General features: G+C 46.8%; 1 protein-coding gene across 1 annotated transcript in view; it reads left to right on the top strand.

Moving 5' to 3' along the window:
* cntln (centlein, centrosomal protein) overlaps nucleotides 1-15,231 on the top strand; it is a 94,416-nt gene extending 79,185 nt beyond the window's left edge. The window contains exon 24 of the mRNA XM_084188483.1: nucleotides 14,116-15,231. Within this exon, the coding sequence (XP_084044609.1) occupies nucleotides 14,116-14,226 (111 nt within the window). The 3' untranslated portion in view covers nucleotides 14,227-15,231. The remainder of the gene's footprint in view (nucleotides 1-14,115) is intronic.
* Nucleotides 15,232-20,806: the final 5,575 nt, after the last annotated feature.

Genomic DNA, 20,806 nt, shown 5'->3' with positions numbered 1-20,806 from the left:
TGTTTAACTATAGTGGGGACCAGAAGTCCCCACAAGAATAGTAAACGAACCAAAATTTGACCAACTGGGGACATTTTGTTAGTCCCCACGAGGTCAAATGCTATTTATAGGGGGTTAAGGTTAGAATTAGTGTTAGGATTAGGGGCTAGGGTTAGGGTTAAGGTTAGGTTTTTGGGTTAGGGTTAGGGTAAGAGTACGGGTTAGGGTTAGGGAAAATAGGATTTTGAATGGGACTGAATTGTGTGGGACTGAATTGTGTGTCCCCACAAGGTTAGCTGTACAACACTGTGTGTGTGTGTGTGTGCGTGTGCGCATGCGTTTTTTGTGCGGATCTATTGTATTTTTAGTGTTGGTGTGGTAGATGTGGTGTGTATGGGTGATGGTGTTTGAACGCTAGTGTGTTCATGTGAATACTTTAATAACACCACTCTCTACTGATAGCTACAGTACAAGCACACTTAGCTATTTCAAAGAAAAGTGTTCTGGTTATCTGCACAAGGCTAGATCTTTATTATCTTGTCACCCCTCACTACTGCCCCACACGTCCTCTCACAGACAAATGAAACATTGCATCTCATTTCCTCCTCTCTCTCTCCCCCTCTTTCCCTCTCTCTCTTTCCCCCTCTCTCGCTCCCTCTCCCTCTCTCTCGCTCTCTCTCTCTTTCTCTCCTCTCCACCGGTGGCTTTTAATGAAATAAAGCCAAATATCTCTCAGTAGAACGCCATCTTAGGCTCCTACACACACCTACCCAGCTCCACTGGTGTTCCCCTCCTCTCATAATAATTTACTAGCCAGGGGGCCCCAGCCCCACACCAGCCACTACACCCCCATGAATAACACAGCACTAAGATGTAGTGTCTGAAGATGTGCCCTGTGCCACAGGGTGTCTAGCCAATCACCAGCCCAGGGAGAATGGGGTTGAAATGGCCCAGGCCCATATTGATTTAATTGCCTTGGTTTATTTGTGGCATCCTAATTATTGACTGGAGCTGAGTTTAATGGGCCTGGCTTTATGAACACGGGGAAATGACTGCATATATGGGCTTCTGCCTCCCAAATGGCAGCCTATTCTCTATTTAGTGCACTACTTTTGGCCATTGCCCTATTGAACATAGGGAATAGGGTGTGATTTGGGATTTGTAATGGGCTTCAATCTGCAGTTTGTTTGGCCCATAATGAACTGCTCCCCGTCCTTCCCTAGATCATCTTTCTCACTCATTTTAAAGCTACATTCTGGAATTCGGAAAACAACAAAACAGAAGCCCTGTTGAATTGAAATGACCATTGAACAGAGTCCCAGATCACAGACTGTAGCTTTAACCTTCTACTCAACCCTCCCGACATCCAAAACAAAACATTGAAAAAGTCGTCGGCGCACTGCCCTTTACGATCGCCGATTGGGAGGACGCTCAGGTTTTACTAGAGGGTGGCGGAAGCTGGTGTGATATTGAGTCGTAATATTTACCCTTCAGTACCCTCGGGGGAGGTGTTTGGTTGTTATAGGCTCCGCACTGTGTCAACCCAGGGTCCATTAAGAGAAGATTAACTTAATAGCTTTACTGTAGTGTACTCTACATATCTGGGCCTGTACTTCAATCAAGGCCCCTTAGACAACAGTACTTTAACTGAGACTCAGCGATATGACGTTGCCACGAGCAGCACCGCAGATATGCAGATGAGCGCGATGCAAGACTTTGCTCTCACGCAGTCACACGGAGTATCTGCATGGGGCCGCTACACACTGCTACAACGTGATAGCTATGGGACAAAAACATCTGAGAAGTTTACGCCTCGATCACACCAACAGCGTCATTGTGCAAAATGGTACGCAGCATCATCTGGATATGTGTGCAACAAAAGTTCAACATTCACCTTCTGCTAACATTTCTGTCAAGCCGTCTACGCATACAGTTTGACGCATACGTTCGATAAATCCAACGTATGCACCACATAGAACGCACTGCAACTGCCTTTGCAACGCAATGCTGCAAGGCAAACGCAGCGTTCCATTGGAAATGAATGTACTTCTGGTGTACCAAAACGCATTGACGCTGCCGTTGTGATGGAGGCGTTAGCCTCGCGCTTCAATGCTCCTAGTTGTTGCGGAATTCGACCCAATATTCCTGTTTACTTGGTGCATGGCTGAGTCTACCTGTAAACATTGTTGTTTGTTGAGACTGTCATGTCACCCAGACTAGCGTCCTGTCCAGGGGGTGTACTTGTACATCAAGCTGCCTCACGCTACAGAAACAGGAGATAGACTAGCGTCCTTTCAAGGGGGTGTACTTGTACATCAAGCTGCCTCATGCTACAGAAACAGGAGAAACACGTCCTGTCCAGAGGGTGTACTTGTACATTGAGCTTCATCACGCTACAGAAACAGGAGATAGACTAGCGTCCAGAGGGTGTACTTTTACATCAAGCTGCCTCACGCTACAGAAACAGGAGATAGACTAGCGTCCTGTCCAGAGGGTGTACTGTACATCAAGCTGCCTCACGCTACAGAAACAGGAGATAGACTACCATCCTGTCCAGAGGGTGTACTTTTACATCAAGCTGCCTCACGCTACAGAAACAGGAGAAACGCGTCCTGTCCAGAGGGTGTACTTGTACATTAAGCTTCATCACGCTACAGAAACAGGAGATAGACTAGCATCCTGTCCAGGGGGTGTACTTGTACATCAAGCTGCCTCACACCAGAGAAACAGGAGAAACGCATCTTGTCCAGAGGGTGTACTTGTACATTAAGCTTCATCACGCTACAGAAACAGGAGACAGACTAGCGTCCTGTCCAGGGGGTGTACTGTAAATCAAGCTGCCTCACGCTAAAGAAACAGGATATAGACTAGCATCCTGTCCAGAGGGTGTACTTGTACATCAAGCTCCTCACGCTACAGAAACAGGAGATAGACTAGCATCTTGTCCAGGGGGTGTACTTGTACATCAAGCTGCCTCACACTACAGAAACAGGAGAAACGCATCCTGTCCAGAGGGTGTACTTGTACATTAAGCTTCATCACGCTACAGAAACAGGAGACAGACTAGCGTCCTGTCCAGGGGGTGTACTGTACATCAAGCTGCCTCACGCTACAGAAACAGGATATAGACTAGCATCCTGTCCAGAGGGTGTACTTTTACATCAAGCTGCCTCACGCTACAGAAACAGGAGATAGACTAGCGTCCTGTCCAGAGGGTGTACTGTACATCAAGCTGCCTCACGCTACAGAAACAGGAGATAGACTACCATCCTGTCCAGAGGGTGTACTTGTACATCAAGCTGCCTCACGCTACAGAAACAGGAGAAACGCGTCCTGTCCAGAGGGTGTACTTGTACATTAAGCTTCATCACGCTACAGAAACAGGAGATAGACTAGCATCCTGTCCAGGGGGTGTACTTGTACATCAAGCTGCCTCACACTACAGAAACAGGAGAAACGCATCTTGTCCAGAGGGTGTACTTGTACATTAAGCTTCATCACGCTACAGAAACAGGAGACAGACTAGCGTCCTGTCCAGGGGGTGTACTGTACATCAAGCTGCCTCACGCTACAGAAACAGGCTATAGACTAGCATCCTGTCCAGAGGGTGTACTTTTACATTAAGCTTCATCACGCTACAGAAACAGGAGATAGACTAGCATCCTGTCCAGGGGGTGTACTTGTACATCAAGCTGCCTCACACTACAGAAACAGGAGAAACGCATCCTGTCCAGAGGGTGTACTTGTACATTAAGCTTCATCACGCTACAGAAACAGGAGACAGACTAGCGTCCTGTCCAGGGGGTGTACTGTACATCAAGCTGCCTCACGCTACAGAAACAGGATATAGACTAGCATCCTGTCCAGAGGGTGTACTTTTACATCAAGCTGCCTCACGCTACAGAAACAGGAGATAGACTAGCGTCCTGTCCAGAGGGTGTACTTGTACATCAAGCTGCCTCACGCTACAGAAACAGGAGAAACGCGTCCTGTCCAGAGGGTGTACTTGTACATTAAGCTTCATCACGCTACAGAAACAGGAGATAGACTAGCATCCTGTCCAGAGGGTGTACTTGTACATCAAGCTGCCTCACACTACAGAAACAGGAGAAACGCATCTTGTCCAGAGGGTGTACTTGTACATTAAGCTTCATCACGCTACAGAAACAGGAGACAGACTAGCGTCCTGTCCAGGGGGTGTACTGTACATCAAGCTGCCTCACGCTACAGAAACAGGATATAGACTAGCATCCTGTCCAGAGGGTGTACTTTTACATCAAGCTGCCTCACGCTACAGAAACAGGAGATAGACTAGCGTCCTGTCCAGAGGGTGTACTGTACATCAAGCTGCCTCACGCTACAGAAACAGGAGATAGACTACCATCCTGTCCAGAGGGTGTACTTGTACATCAAGCTGCCTCACGCTACAGAAACAGGAGAAACGCGTCCTGTCCAGAGGGTGTACTTGTACATTAAGCTTCATCACGCTACAGAAACAGGAGATAGACTAGCATCCTGTCCAGGGGGTGTACTTGTACATCAAGCTGCCTCACACTACAGAAACAGGAGAAACGCATCTTGTCCAGAGGGTGTACTTGTACATTAAGCTTCATCACGCTACAGAAACAGGAGACAGACTAGCGTCCTGTCCAGGGGGTGTACTGTACATCAAGCTGCCTCACGCTACAGAAACAGGATATAGACTAGCATCCTATCCAGAGGGTGTACTTGTACATCAAGCTCCTCACGCTACAGAAACAGGAGATAGACTAGCATCTTGTCCAGGGGGTGTACTTGTACATCAAGCTGCCTCACACTACAGAAACAGGAGAAACGCATCCTGTCCAGAGGGTGTACTTGTACATTAAGCTTCATCACGCTACAGAAACAGGAGACAGACTAGTGTCCTGTCCAGGGGGTGTACTGTACATCAAGCTGCCTCACGCTACAGAAACAGGAGATAGACTAGCATCCTGTCCAGGGGGTGTACTTGTACATCAAGCTGCCTAACGCTACAGAAAACAGCAGACCGGCTCCTGCTCCTATGAACAGTTCCAGCTGACACAGGCCATGGCATGTGCAAGGCTACATACTAACATACTCAACCAACATCATTGTAACTTTTGAGTCAAGCACCGCCATGCCCAAACAACAATATTACCAACTTCTCTAACTTGTTTGTTTGTTTTCAACGCTGGCATAGCAATGGAGGATATCATCTGCAGTTATTCTGCAGTAATGACAAGGAACAGCGATGAGCTCCAGCTAGTGTTGTTCCTTCAGAAAGAAGTGACTCTAATTAAGCCTTGTTTAATGATTGGGCTAATTAAATCAGCAGTGACTGTGTTGTGTGAAGGGGGGGAATTCTCAGCCTTTGTACTGTAAATGTGTCACTGGGACTTGTTGGGGGGGGCGGGCAAGGCAGGGATTGGGGGGCCCTAGGGGAGGTGGGCGATGGGGTTTGTGTGACGAGGAGAGACCAAAGTAGACTATGACCTTCCTCTCTGTGTTTACAACTACTGTGATCACAAGCTACATAGTTTATTCATACAAAGACTCTGTACACTAATAGAGTTTGGATTGAGTTGGCCAGTCAAGATTATTCTGGAGCTGTATTACTTTATTTGCCTTAGTGATCTACACTGGCCGACATTGTTGAAGTAGGCACACAAAAGGGAATTGATGCTAAAGGGGACATTCTACATACAGTCGGCTGTTGGATAGGGCTTGGGCCTCATTGAGTAATGTTATCCTTTTATGATGGCTCATTGGATGATGTTAGCCTGTTATGATGGCTCATTGGATGAAGTTAGCCTGTTATGGTGGCTCATTGGATAATGTTATCCTGTTATGATGACTTATTGGATATTGTTGGCTTGTTATGATGGCTAATTGGATGATGTTAGCCTGTTATGGTGGCTCATTGGATAATGTTATCCTGTTATGATGACTTATTGGATATTGTTGGCTTGTTATGATGGCTCATTGGATGATGTTAGCCTCAGTGGAGGCTGCTGAGGGGAGGACGGCTCATAATAATGGCTGGAACGGAGCAAATGGAATGACATCAAACCATATGTTTGATGTTGTTGATACCATTCCACTATTCTGCTCCAGCCATTACCACGGGCCCATCCTACCCAATTAAGGTGCCACCAACCTCCTGTGGTTAGCCTGTTATAATGGCTTGTTGAGTAATGTTAGCCTGTTATAATGGCTCATTAAATAATGTTAGCCTGTTATAATGGCTCATTCCCCCCCCCCCCCCCCCCCCCCCCCCACTGGCTATAGGGTGAACGCACCAATTTGTGAGTCGCTCTGGCTAAGAGCGTCTGCTAAATGACGTTAATGTGCCCTTGAGCAAGGCACTTAACCCTAATTGCTCCTGTAAGTCGCTCTGGATAAGAGCGTCTGCTAAATGACTAAAATGTAAATGTAAAATGAGTAATGTTAGCATGTTATGATGGCTCATTGAGTTATGTTAGCCTGTTATGATGGCTTGTTGAGTTATGTTAGCCTGTTATGATGGCTCATTGAGTAATGTTAGCCTGTTATGAGGGATCATTGAGTAATGTTAGCCTGTTATGAGGGATCATTGCTGAAGAAAGTCAAACTTCTGTGAAACAGCACCATAACAGTCAAGTCATCATGATTTGTCATAGGATTACACACTTCAGTATACTGTACAGTATCGTATGTTTCTGCCAACAGGTATAAAAGGGTTTCAGCAGCGTTGCAGCATCCTTTTGTATGGATATAACCTTAGTATATTTATACCTGAATTGTGTCTGTGATGATCACCTCATTTCCACTCCTAATGAGTGAAAAACAAAGGCCTGCTGTAGCGTTCCTGAAGCGTTTAATCTGGGCTGTATTTAGGTCAGGTCTAACAACGCAGGTTGCACAGACCTGATGATGTTTCCCAACAACATATCAACTAACAAATAATAATAAATAAAGGAGAGATTTTTAATTACAGTATCTATGGCCCCAAGTGTCCAATTCCCTTTCATATCAGTCTCCCAGGGCTCTAAAGTGGAGAATAGAAAGTAACACGGCAACGAGACAGAGAAAGAGAGAGAGAACCGTAATTACCAAGGAGAAGAAGAATAGACTGCTTTGGTGATTTTTCTTATTTTTCTTCCTTTACTCACCTGAGCTGCCGATGAGTTTTTTCTTTTTTTAATCTGCATGTGACATATTCATTATCGGGATAATCAAATGCAGACTTTTTTTTAGTAGGTCTTGGGTGCTTTTGTGTGTTGTTGTTTTGTTCCTTGTTGTTTATTCCCCGTTTTGATAACTTTGATTTCAAACAAAAGTGAGCAGATCAAAGATCACAGTGTTTCCCTGTGATCATGTTAAGTAGCTCCTCTCTCATTCACTCAGCTCCTTCCTTTCCCCTCGGTGGCCTAGATTGGAGGCGGCTTATCGACCCTTTACAAGTGACGGTAAAACATATTGTACCATTTCAGTGGTGTATGGAAGTGGCCTGGAGAACAAGCACTGAATCTAAAGCATTTTTAAATCAATCAGTCCATCAATCAGTCAATCACATTTCTAAGAGGTAAAGATTTGATACATACAGATGTAGGATCTTAATTTGATCTTAATTTGATCACCCTGTTGCAAGAGAACTTTCCTGCAATGCAGCAAATAAAAAATGTGTTGTTACCGCTCCTTTTTCTCTGTCATCCCCTCCCTCTTCCCATTTCTATCTAGACAGCCACACTAACACCATGCATGTCTACCTCTACTCTCATTGGGCCTGGAAACCTGCTAACCTGTTCTGAGGGAGAACAAAAAGCGTCTGAATGATCGATCGGTTAAGGGAGGTGTTGTGTACGTAATGGCATCTAACGCACAATGGGAGCCCCGGTGTTGTACCGCGAACGGCTACCCCACCTCCAGCGGCGCCCCAGGCTCTGGAATAACAGTGTCATTTAATTGGTCTGGTAAAACCACCTTTACGTCACGCCCCTGGCCCCCTTGCATTGTCTCTCAACACACACACACGCACTCAACACACACACGCAGACTTTCAACGCGGATAGCTTAGCACGTCAGCGCTAACACACCAGGGCGTGTTAATGAAAACGTATCCAGACAATCGCTCTGGTCTGCGGGGCCTGTTGAATAGTGATGAGGGCTAGGGGGAAGGTGTCACAGGCTTTGGTTTTTCCATGTATATTTCGGGGTTGGAGGTTAGCATGTTGGGTGCACAGATTGGTGTCACCTCGTTAGTCAGTATGTGTTACACCTGTGCTGGCTTGTCATCGCGTTAGTCAGAAGCCGTTTCACCTGTGCTGGCCCAGGTGATATTTATGAGCGGCTGGCCCTGTGCTCCAGTTGTCTTGAGAGATGTGGAGGGTCAACACCTTTTGTTGGTGCTCCCTATTTGTGTTCTAAAAAAACGATCCTTTACCTGATCTTCCATGTTTTCATTTTGTTCCACTTTTTGGTTTGCTTCCTGTCTTTTAAGTTTGGTGTGGGGTTTGATTTTGTTTGCCTCTTCTTGGTCAAATTTAGGGGGCGCTCCTGGTGGATGTCTTTTCGGGCCCAGTTGTTGTTGTTCCCCAGCAAGAAACCAAAAATGGTCACTCAAACAGAAGGTGGAACTAACAAAGAGTCACTGACAGTGACCAAAACAGGTTCTAGGAGGGGCTGTGAAAAACACTCATGGGGGTGTCCACTGAAAACGTGCTAGCTGCCCCAGGGGCCCGGGCCCCTGTAAAGCAGCAGTTACATGGTAATGACAGGCCCTAACGGTCCCTCTGGTGCCATTAGAGAGAGCGTGTGTGTGTGTGTCACTCCAGGGCCTGTGTGTGCACCTGCCCCAGGTAGCAAAGTCTGTGTTTGATCTCACTGTCTGTCACAAATGTAACCCATGCGGCTGCTGAGGAACGTTCTGTGCAGAAGTACAGAGGCCCTTTTGACAGAATACAAACAGCATACAAACCAGATAGGTGACCTCTGTGAATAAGGAAGGTTGTGTTTATGTAGACTATGAGTTACACAGACTTACACCAGACTAGACTGAGGTACACTTCTCAATCAGTATGTTTACCTTTGTTACCTCCTCTCTCCCATAGCCCCGTGCTGTAGCATCTCTTAATACTATATTTGACTGTGTAGTTGTTTGTTTGCTTAGTTAGTGGCTGTACGTGTACTGTAGTTAGCTGATTAGAGCAGTGGTGAGGAGCTGAGCTGTAATTGTGACGTCTCAGCAGTGGGAGAGCAGGCTCAGAGGAGCAGGGAGACGTCTCAGCAGTGGGAGAGCAGGCTCAGAGGAGCAGGGAGACGTCTCAGCAGTGGGAGAGCAGGCTCAGAGGAGCAGGGAGACGTCTCAGCAGTGGGAGAGCAGGCTCAGAGGAGCAGGGAGACGTCTCAGCAGTGGGAGAGCAGGCTCAGAGGAGCAGAGAGACGTCTCAGCAGTGGGAGAGCAGGCTCAGAGGAGCAGGGAGACGTCTCAGCAGTGGGAGAGCAGGCTCAGAGGAGCAGGGAGACGTCTCAGCAGTGGGAGAGCAGGCTCAGAGGAGCAGAGCTCTGTTTGATGCACTCAGCACTGGGACCTTCTCCCTCTGGTCTACACAGGTGCACGCTGCACACACACACATAGAGAGACACACACATAGAGAGACACACACATAGAGAGACACACATATACACACATACACGTGCATGCATGTGCAAGGCACTTAACCCTAATTGCTCCTATAGGTCGCTCTGGATAAGAGCATTTGCTAAATGACGTAAATGTGTGAGTGAGTGAGTGAGTGACTGAGTGAGAAACAGCTTGAATGTGTAACTTGTGTATAATGCCCCCAGTAAACCACTTCAAATCACTTTCAAGATCACCTGGTTATCTGACCGTGAAGTAACGAGAACCTTTAAGCTACGGTACTTAGTGATCATCTGGTTTATAATCATATGTTTCATGGTTAAAGCATAGTACAATTTTTTATGAGTTTTAGAGCTAAGGCAGCTTCAGTCCACTACTTAAATCTGGCCACAGTGAGATTTTTTTTTTTAACTACAGGAATGAATAGGTTTCCCAGCGTTTCAGAGTGGATGCATAGAGTTGATGTGAATATTTATGTGTGATATATCTTCCTTTGATCGCCTGGGCCTGATTTCAATAAAGTCCTTGTGTCGGTTTTGAGAGGCAAGAGCAAAAACAAAATTAGCCGCAGCGCAGAGGTTAAGACTGCCCCCTCTCTCTCTCCCTCGCCCGCAGCAAGGAAACCACACACACAGTGGGAGAAACCCAAAATATTCCTCCACTGAGTGCAACTCTCATTAGTCTAAAATGTCTTCCTCTCCTTTCGTATCCAACACTGAATGTTCCCTCAGAGAGAATGCTGAGTAGCGGGACACCAGTATGTACCCTACATCGTCAAACATCTCATTTCAAAATCATGGGCATTAATATGGCATTGATGTTGGGCAATTAGGCCTGGCTCGCAGTCTGCGTTCCTATTCATCCCAAAGGTGTTCGATGGGGTTGAGGTCAGGGCTCTGTGCAGGCCAGTCAAGTTCTTCCACACCAATCTAGACAAACCATTTCTGTATGGACCTCGCTTTGTGCAAGGGGGCATTGTCATGCTGAAACAGGAAAGGGCCTTCCCCAAACTGTTGCCAAAAAGTTGGAGGCACTGAATCATCTAGAATGTAATTGTATGCCTAGCCCAACCCATGAAAAACAGCCCCAGACCATTATTCCTCCTCCACCAAACTTTACAGTTGCCACTATGCATTTGGGCAGGTAGTGTTCTCCTGGCATCCGCCAAACCCAGATTTGTCCGTCGGACTGCCAGATGGTGAAGCGTAATTCATCACTCCAGAGAACGCGATTCCACTGCTCCAGAGTCCAATGGCGGCGAGCTTTACACCACTACAGCTGACGCTTGTCATTGCGCATAATGATCTTAGGCTTGTGTGCAGCTGCTCAGCCATGGAAACCCATAACAAACAGTTATTGTGCTGACGTTGCTTCCAGAGGCAGTTTGGAACTCGTAGTGAGTGTTGCAACTGAGGACAGATAATTTTTACGCACTACATGCTTCAGCACTCGGCAGTCCCGTTGTGTGATATTGTGTGGCCTACCACTTCTCGGCTGAGCCGTTGTTGCTCCTAGACGTTTCCACTTCACAGTAACAGCCCTTACACTTGACCGGGGCAGCTCTAGCAAGGCAGAATTTGTGACGTACTGACTTGTTGGAAAGGTGGCATCCTATGACGGTGCCACGTTGAAAGTCAGAGCTCTTCAGTAAGGCCATTCTACTGCCAATGTTTGTCTATGGAGATTGCATGACTGTGTGCTCGATGTTATACACCTGTCAGCAATGGGTGTGGCTGAAATAGCCGAATCCACTAATTTGAAGGGGTGCCCACATACTTTTGTATATATAGTGTACCTCAGGACATCCTAAAATAACATACAGTGAGGGAAAAAAGTATTTGATCCCCTGCTGATTTTGTACGTTTGCCCACTGACAAAGAAATGATCAGTCTATAATTTTAATGGTAGGTTTATTTTAACAGTGAGAGACAGAATAACAACAACAAAAATCCAGAAAAACGCATGTCAAAAATGTTATAAATTGATTTGCATTTTAATGAGGGAAATAAGTATTTGACCCTCTCTCAATCAGAAAGATTTCTGGCTCCCAGGTGTCTTTTCTACAGGTAACGAGCTGAGATTAGGAGCACACTCTTAAAGGGAGTGCTCCTAATCTCAGTTTGTTACCTGTATAAAAGACACCTGTCCACAGAAGCAATCAATCAATCAGATTCCAAACTCTCCACCATGGCCAAGACCAAAGAGCTCTCCAAGGATGTCAGGGACAAGATTGTAGACCAACACAAGGCTGGAATGGGCTACAAGACCATCGCCAAGCAGCTTGGTGAGAAGGTGACAACAGTTGGTGCGATTATTCGCAAATGGAAGAAACACAAAATAACTGTCAATCTCCCTCGGCCTGGGACTTCATGCAAGATCTCACCTCGTGGAGTTGCAATGATCATGAGAACAGTGAGGAATCAGCCCAGAACTACACGGGATGATCTTGTCAATGATCTCACGGCAGCTGGGACTATAGTCACCAAGAAAACAATTGGTAACACACTACGACGTGAAGGACTGAAATCCTGCAGCGCCCACAAGGACCCCCTGCTCAAGAAAGCACAAATACAGGGCCGTCTGAAGTTTGCCAATGAACATCTGAATGATTCAGAGGAGAACTGGGTGAAAGTGTTGTGGTCAGATGAGACCAAAATCGAACTCTTTGGCATCAACTCAACTCGCCGTGTTTAGAGGAGGAGGAATGCTGCCTATGACCCCAAGAACACCATCCCCACCGTCAAACATGGAGGTGGAAACATTATGCTAAGGGAAGGACAACTTCACCACATCAAAGGGACGATGGACGGGCCATGTACCATAAAATTTTGGGTGAGAACCTCCTTCCCTCAGCCAGGGCATTGAAAATGGGTCGTGGATGGGTATTCCAGCATGACAATGACCCAAAACACACGGCCAAGGCAACAAAGGAGTGGCTCAAGAAGAATCACATTAAGGTCCTGGAGTGGCCTAGCCAGTCTCCAGACCTTAAACCCATAGAAAATCTGTGGAGGGAGCTGAAGGTTTGTGTTGCCAAACGTCAGCCTCGAAACCTTAATGACTTGGAGAAGATCTGCAAAGAGGAGTGGAACAAAATCCCTCCTGAGATGTGTGCAAACCTTGTGGCCAACTACAAGAAACGTCTGACCTCTGTGATTGCCAACAAGGGTTTTGCCACCAAGTACTAAGTCATGTTTTGCAGAGGGGTCAAATACTTATTTCCCTCATTAAAATGCAAATAAATTTATAACATTTTTGACATGCGTTTTTCTGGATATTTTTGTTATTCTGTCTCTCACTGTTCAAATAAACCTACCATTAAAATTATAGACTGATCATGTCTTTGTCAGTGGGCAAACGTACAAAATCAGCAGGGGATCAAATACTTTTTTTCCCTCACTGTAAAGTGCTCAGCTGTTCCTTTTACATTATTGAGAAAGTAATCTGTTTTTAAGAAATGCTTTGTGGAAAACACTAAACATGGACCAACCCCTCTCTACTGCCCCTCTCTGGCCCAACCCCTCTCTGCTGCTCCTCTCAGGCCCAACCCCTCTCTACTACCCCTCTCTGGCCCAACCCCTCTCTACTACCCCTCTCTGGCCCAACCCCTCTCTACTACCCCTCTCTGGCCCAACCCCTCTCTACTGCTCCTCTCTGGCCCAACCCCTCTCTACTGCTCATCTCAGGCCCAACCCCTCTCTACTGCTCATCTCAGGCCCAGCCTCTCTCTACTGCCCCTCTCTGGCCCAGCCTCTCTCTACTGCCCCTCTCTGGCCCAGCCTCTCTCTACTGCCCCTCTCTGGCCCAGCCTCTCTCTACTGCCCCTCTCTGGCCCAGCCTCTCTCTACTGCCCCTCTCTGGCCCAGCCTCTCTCTACTGCCCCTCTCTGGCCCAGCCTCTCTCTACTGCACCTCTCTGGCCCACCACCTCTCTCCTCTCTCTACTACCCCTCTCTGGCCCACCACCTCTCTCCTCTCTCTACTGCCCCTCTCTGGCCCACCTCCTCTCTCCTCTCTCTACTACCCCTCTCAGGCCCACCACCTCTCTCCTCTCTCTACTACCCCTCTCTGGCCCACCACCTCTCTCCTCTCTCTACTACCCCTCTCTGGCCCACCACCTCTCTCCTCTCTCTACTACCCCTCTCAGGCCCACCACCTCTCTCCTCTCTCTACTACCCCTCTCTGGCCCACCACCTCTCTCCTCTCTCTACTACCCCTCTCTGGCCCACCACCTCTCTCCTCTCTCTACTACCCCTCTCAGGCCCACCACCTCTCTCCTCTCTCTACTACCCCTCTCAGGCCCACCACCTCTCTCCTCTCTCTACTGTACCACAATAACTACAAAGCGGCCCTCTGAAAAGATGCCAAGTGTCAAAAAGCACACTTTTTTAACTGTTCTGTGTTTTTTTCTGTCTTCTTTCTTTCTTTCTTTCTTTCCTCTCTTTCTTTCTTTCTTTCTCTCTCTCTCTCTCTCTCTCTCTCTCTCTCCCTCCCCCTCCCCCTCTCCCTCCACAGATCCCCTCTGCTGCTCTCCTAATGGAGGTGCTGTGTGTGAAGATGAAGGAGAGGAAAGTGCTGACAGAAGCACTGGCCGCGCTCACAACACCAGTCAGCGAAATCGTCTGACTCCCACTCCGGGGCTGAGGGCTGCGGCTGGGAAAAACTGTCATCCTCTCACTCTCCTCCTCTTCTCTCTCCATCCCTCCTTCGTGCCCAGGCCTTTCTTTCTCAGTGGGGGCTGAGTTCGCCGAGTCGACCTGAAGTTACTCTGTGTGTGTGTGCGTGCGTTCGCATGCATGCGCACGTGTGTGAAGTTGCCTCCACGCCGCGCTTCCAGAACCAATATTTAGGAGAAAAGCGCTGTCGACTCACTCCGAGCCACTCGCTCACGCAGCGGTCTAGTGCCGTGCCGGGGCCCAGCCTTTGTAAATGAGCCCCCAACATCTGTGTTAGTGGTTAGCGCGCTCCATCTGCGAGACAGGGCCCTTTAGCGTCAGGCTAATTTACAGTACAGAGACAAACGCTCCCTCCCTTTCTCTCCCTTCTCCAAAAGCCATCCTGGGGTGATGATAACGTTATGCTTACGTTTTTACTTAAAGTTAGACATTAGTTTTTTATGGTTTTTTTATTTTTATATTTTCTGTAATTTATTGTGGATCTCAATGACCCCAGGGTGCTGGGAGTGGGACCTGACCCAACAGTGCAGACTCAACGAAAGAAAAAGTACACTCTTAAAGTAAGAAGCAGAGATACTCTCTCTCTTCTTAGGATATACTGGACTCTCAGAGCAAGTCCGCCACCTGCATTCCATTGACCATTTGGGCCGATTGGATTCCATTGTTCCTTTCACGTTTCAGTGACCAAATGCTCCAAATGTAAATTATATCATAAAATATGAATTTTGTGTGTTATGTTTGTTTGTTTTGTCTAGGTGTATTCTGAAATATGTTTTATTTCAGAATACTACTAGACATTTGTGTGTTCAGTTCAAACTGTACTTTGCAATAGGTAATTATGTTATATTGTTAATTGATTTGAAACTGATTTTAAATAAAAGTGTGTTGCCAATTGTTTTATTTATACACTATGGAGTCAAGATTATTGATATGTCACATTAAAGTTGTACTATGCAGAAATCTCTCTGCCATTTCCTGGTTGCTAAAACTAATTTCAGTTTATGTGACAAAATAAGCTAGTATAGTGTAGAGAATCATTGTAGCATCTAAACCGCTGTGAAATATATTTTCCAAAACCAAAACTATTGTTGTTTCAGCTGTTTGAAGCTGGTGTCCAAAAGACGCAAAAACAAAACTTCAGAACGGGAAGCATAGAACAGCGTGCACAGAACGGATCTACCGCTTCTTAGACTTGCTTTCAAGTAGAATGATAGATCTATAACTCATATTTCTGTTAATTTGATCAGGTTGCCCAAAAAGTTACATACTGCCACTTTAAAACAAATATTATTTTCTTGACGCTTCATGTGCTGCAATGTTTTCATGGCCAGAATGTACTGTTGGGTCAGCGGTTTACGTTAAGACCAAATCATTTGAATAGTTTTCATTTAACCGTTTTATATCCAGGCTAGTCTCGTTGAGATAAAAATATATTTTTAAAGCGAGACCTAGAACTGTAACTAACAGAAAGACAGTAGTGCATCCATACTATGTCCTGCCTTGTTGACAGTGATGGACCACGATGCAGTTCCTCTATTGGACGGTCGGAGGCGGGGCTCCCTGTCTCCCAGATGATTGACAGGCGACTGGCAGACCATCAGCATGGTTTCCGACGGTAACGAGCGACCCCCACTGTTGACTTCATTAACGAGGGTCTTCAGTGGGCCACAGACACACAGCCCAGTGGTAGAGGGGGAGCACCCTTGACATACCTCTCCAGACTTTTATGTTTCTCTCTTCCTCTTCTTTTATTATTCATTGTGAATATCAATCAGTGATCTGGGTCTCCTCTGTCCTTGAGCAGGAGTCTTACACCCGAGACCACCACACGTCTCCCTCTCTCGCTCTCTCTGATCATGTCTTCCTCTCCTCCTTTCTCATCCCTTTGTTTTACTTTATTCCTCCTCTCTCTTTTTTAAAAGTACAATTAACAACCTTGTGTAAAATCATCCGTTCATGAATTAACAAGAAGAAAATCTACTTTTTATCCCACCCCCCTTTCAAATATATGCTAATAATGTCGTTTCTTCCTTTATCTTTCTATAATAAAGGGTGGATTAGCCCAGGACTGTTTCTCTGGCAACTCAGGGACCAATTTAGCTGCGATCCAGGGGAGCACTAGGCCCCAGTGGTTAATTACCATTCATTAACATAGTTTGCATCTTTTCTTCTCCGTCGAATACCCAGGAGCGAGCTATTGTCAATATTTGTCCCATATAAATTTGTGCTTGGTTTCTCTCCCCAGTCACTGTCCTCTGGCGTAATGCTGCTAATGACAAACATTAATAACTCTGAGAAATCCAGTGTGCAGTGGGGATACAAGAACAGAGGAAGGAGGAGAGGGGGTACATGTAGCGTCGCACAAATTAGTATGGAGCCCCCTTTTATTCTCTCTCTCTCCATCTTTTAATGCATAGTCAACATGTTTGCTTATACCCGTGCCATCCGGCCCTGCCTGCTTGACACTCAGCATCTATTTATGTGACATATTCAAATGACTACCCAGAAACCCCTTGGGTTTAATTAACCTGGCCTTGGCTCTCTGTGCTCCCCCAACCCCCCCAGTGAAGACATTAAGAGATCCTGAATACACCCTTGCCTGCCCCTGTGCTAGCCCCCATACCACATACACGTCCGCACGCTCCCCCCATCCTTCGCTCTATAGGAATGGAGAATTAGAGCCATCCACTTGTCTTTTTTTCCCCTCCCTCTCTCTCTTTCTCTGTCTTCCTCCCCTCTTTCTCTCTCTTGTACAACTCTCATTAAGGGCAGGTCTCCGAGGGGAATTACTTTGATCAGTAGTTCCAGTTGCAAAGTTTTCCCTCTTCTTTCTCTTTCTTTTAGTCCTCCCGACGTGATCAACTCTGTGGCATTTTTTTTCTTTATTTAATCCTCCTGTCACAGTTATTTTTTGTGCAGAGCTTTCCTCTGGGGTTGCTCCTATCCTGGAGGGGGCCAGGGTCAGGAGTTGACTGGGAGGCCGATCAATGATAGGGGTGGAGGGGTGGAGAAGTGTGGTAGTGTCTCGGGGCCACCCCTGGTGTGATTCTGAAAGCCCCCATACGTCACTTGGGTGGGGAGCGCCGGGAGAGAGCAAGGGGGCCAAGGAGTACAAAGACAGAGGTGGATCTCAGCTGCCAATCGCCGCAGCCTCCAGCCCATCACAATTAGCCCTTTTCCTCCCTCTCCCCATTCTCTGCCTCCCTCTCCTCCTCTCTTCCTCCCTCTCCCCCTCTCTTCCTCCCTCTCCCCCTCTCTTCCTCCCTCTCCTCCTCTCTTCCTCTTCTCTTCCTCCCTCCCTCTCCCCCTCTCTTCCTCCCTCTCCCCCTCTCTTCCTCCCTCTCCCCCTCTTCCTCCCTCTCCTCCTCTCTTCCTCTTCTCTTCCTCCCTCCCTCTCCTCCTCTCTTCCTCCCTCTCCTCCTCTCTTCCTCCCTCTCCTCTTCTCTTCCTCCCTCTCCTCCTCTCTTCCTCCCTCTCCTCCTCTCTTCCTCTTCTCTTCTTCCCTCTCCTCCTCTCTTCCTCCCTCTCCTCCTCTCTTCCTCTTCTCTTCCTTCCTCTCCTCCTCGTTTTGACACCAGTGTAACAGGAACCAGGAGACTGAGAGAAACAGCCTCCAGTGAGTTGACTGACTTCCCCCTTTCTCCCTGACACAGTTTCTCTCAACACCAGGATATTGTCTAGCTTTGATATCACAGACTTGGCTCACTGTTTAAAGTAATAGGTGTGTCTGTGACTCTCAGCCAAATGCATTGTCAAATGTATAATGCAACGTGTTTACTGTACGGCTGATCCTCCCTTGTGAATCCTAGAGAAAATAATGTGTTGTGTTGGGTTTTCTTGCTGCCGTACGATAAAGATGTACACTGACCATCAACACTGCATTTCAAGTCTGGCTTGTCATGATCATCTAGTCTCAGATCTTAACTGTTCAGGGTCTTTCACATAAGGACATATACAAGGAAAGGAAACAAGGAAGGAGAGGGAGCAACTTTAAAACTATTGAGATGCACCCAAGCTCATATTAGGACCAGTCCCAGCAGTCTCCACAGTATCAAGTCATGTTCAATGTCACCTCTCTTTCTCTCTCTATGGTGAAGAGGAGGACAGGAGGACTGCAGCTTCCCTCTGATCCTCTGAGGAGGTGAATTAGATGTCCAGATCAGCTCTCTCTCCTCTCTCTCTCTTCTCTTTTCTCCTCTCCAGCTCAGTCAACAAAGGTAGCCCAGGACATCAGAGGCAGGGCAGTGCTGAGCAGGGCTTAGTCCTGCCCGGGAGGAGAAAGGGATGAGAGAGAAAGGAGAGGCAGAGAGAGTGAACGAGAGAGGCAGAGAGGCTCCAGTGGCTGTACTAGGAATCCTTAGAGGATAAGGCTGTGGAACATTCCCCAGCAGCAGTCGCCTATCATGCCTTTAGCTTCTTTGTATCACAGAGCATCAGAACCCAGCTCTACTCCCCAGGAGTACTAGAGGGTTTTATTTGGCCCCTCGCTTCCCACGAAAAGGGCCACATCCACGGATAATCTACCGCTTTTTATGTTGTCTCTCTTCTGTGGAGTGGATAGGAGACTTGCTCAACTGTTAGATCCGTGATGAGTTTGTGATCTCTCTACTAGAGCAGAGATACTGATCATTACGTTTCATCTGGAGAACATCATCTTGGGTATTCCCTCCTATCGGAGAGATATCAGATGGCCAATGTGGCTTCCTCTACTTGTTCCCTTTCCTTTTATTGGCTCTATGGGGTTCTATATTACTGTAGATGAAGGAGAGGAGGGGAGGAGGGGAACTGTTGAGAAGGAGATGCACCCCTGGACTGGTCTTGGTTTGGCTGGAGTCTTTCTCCGTGGGCCTCGTCGTAGTGAGTGACTCTGATAGCTACTTCACCAGTCTTTCGTTATGATATATGTACAATGGAAATATATTGCTCATGTTTTGTTTAAGGAGGATTGACTATTGAACAGTATTTTTATATTATACCATGTACAGTGCATTAGGAAAGTATTCAGACCCCTTGACTTTTTCCACATTTTGTTACGTTACAGCCTTATTCTAAAATGGATTAAGTACATGTTTTTCCTCATCAATCTACACACAATACCCCATATTGACGAAGTGAAAACAGTTTTAAAGAAATTTCTGATAAAAATTTAAATAAATAAATACCTTATTTAAAAAAGTATTCAGACCCTTTGCTATGAGACTCGAAATTGAGCTCAGGTGCATCCTGTTTCCATTTATCATCCTTGAGATGTTTCTACAACTTGATTGGAGGCCACCTGTGGTAAATTAAATTGATTTGGACATGATTTGGAAAGGCACACACCTGTCTATATAAGGTCACACAGTTGACAGTGCATGTCATAGCAAAAACCAAGCCAGGAGGTCGAAGGAATTGTCCGTAGAGCTCCGAGACAGGATTGTGTTGAGGCGCAGATCTGGGGAAGGGTACCAGTATTGAAGGTCCCCAAGAACACAGTGGCCTCCATCATTCTTAAATGAAAGAAGTTTGGAACCACCAAGACTCTTCCAAGACCTGGCCACCCGGCCAAACTGAGCAATCGGGGGAGAAGGGCCTTGGTCAGGGAGGTGACCAAGAACCCGATGGTCACTCTGACAGAGCTCCAGAGTTCCTCTGTGGAGATGGTTGTCCTTCTGGAAGGTTCTCCCATCTCTGCAGCACTCCACCAATCAGGTCTTTATAGTAGAGTGGCCAGACGGAAGCCACTCCTCAGTAAAAGGCACATGACAGCCCGCTTGGAGTTTGCCAAAAGGCACCTCAGACTCTCAGACCATGAGAAACCAGATTCTCTGGTCTGATGAAACCAAGATTGAACTCTTTGGCCTGAATGCCAAGCGTCAAGCCTGGAGGAAACCTGGCACCATCCCTACGGTGAAGCATGGTGGTGGCAGCATCATGCTGTGGGGATGTTTTTCATCGGCAGGGACTGGGAGACTAGTCAGGATCAAGGGAAAGATGAACGGAGCAAAGTACAGAGAGATCCTTGATGAAAACCTGCTCCAGAGCGCTCAGGACCTCAGACTGGGGCGAAGGTTCACCTTCCAACAGGACAACGACCCTAAGCACACAGCCAAGACAATGCAGGTGTGGCTTTGGGACAAGACTCTGAATGTCCTTGAGTTGCCAGGCCAGAGCCCAGACTTGAACCCGATCTAACATCTCTGGAGAGACCTGAATATAGCTGTGCAGCGACGCTCCCCATCCAACCTGACAGAGCTTGAGAGGATCTGCAGAGAAGAATGGGAGAAACTCTCCAAATACAGCTGTGCCAAGCTTGTAGCATCATACCCAAGAAGATTCGAGGCTGTAATCACTGCTAAAGGTGCTTCAACAAAGTACTGAGTAAAGGGTCTGAATGCTTGTGTAAATGTGATATTTCCGTTTTTTAATTTATTATAAATGTTAAAAAAACCTGAAAAACCTGTTTTTGCTTTGTCATTATGGGGTATTGTGTGTAGATTGATGAGGGGAAAAAACAACAATCCATTTTTGAATAAGGCTATAACGTAACA

This window comes from Coregonus lavaretus (genome assembly GCF_964263955.1).
Source record: "Coregonus lavaretus genome assembly, contig: SUPER_35_unloc_1, whole genome shotgun sequence".
In the NCBI taxonomy this organism is placed as follows: Eukaryota; Metazoa; Chordata; class Actinopteri; order Salmoniformes; family Salmonidae; genus Coregonus; species Coregonus lavaretus.
The sequence above is the reverse complement of the archived record's forward strand: the minus strand, read 5'-3'. Positions and strand labels throughout refer to the sequence as shown.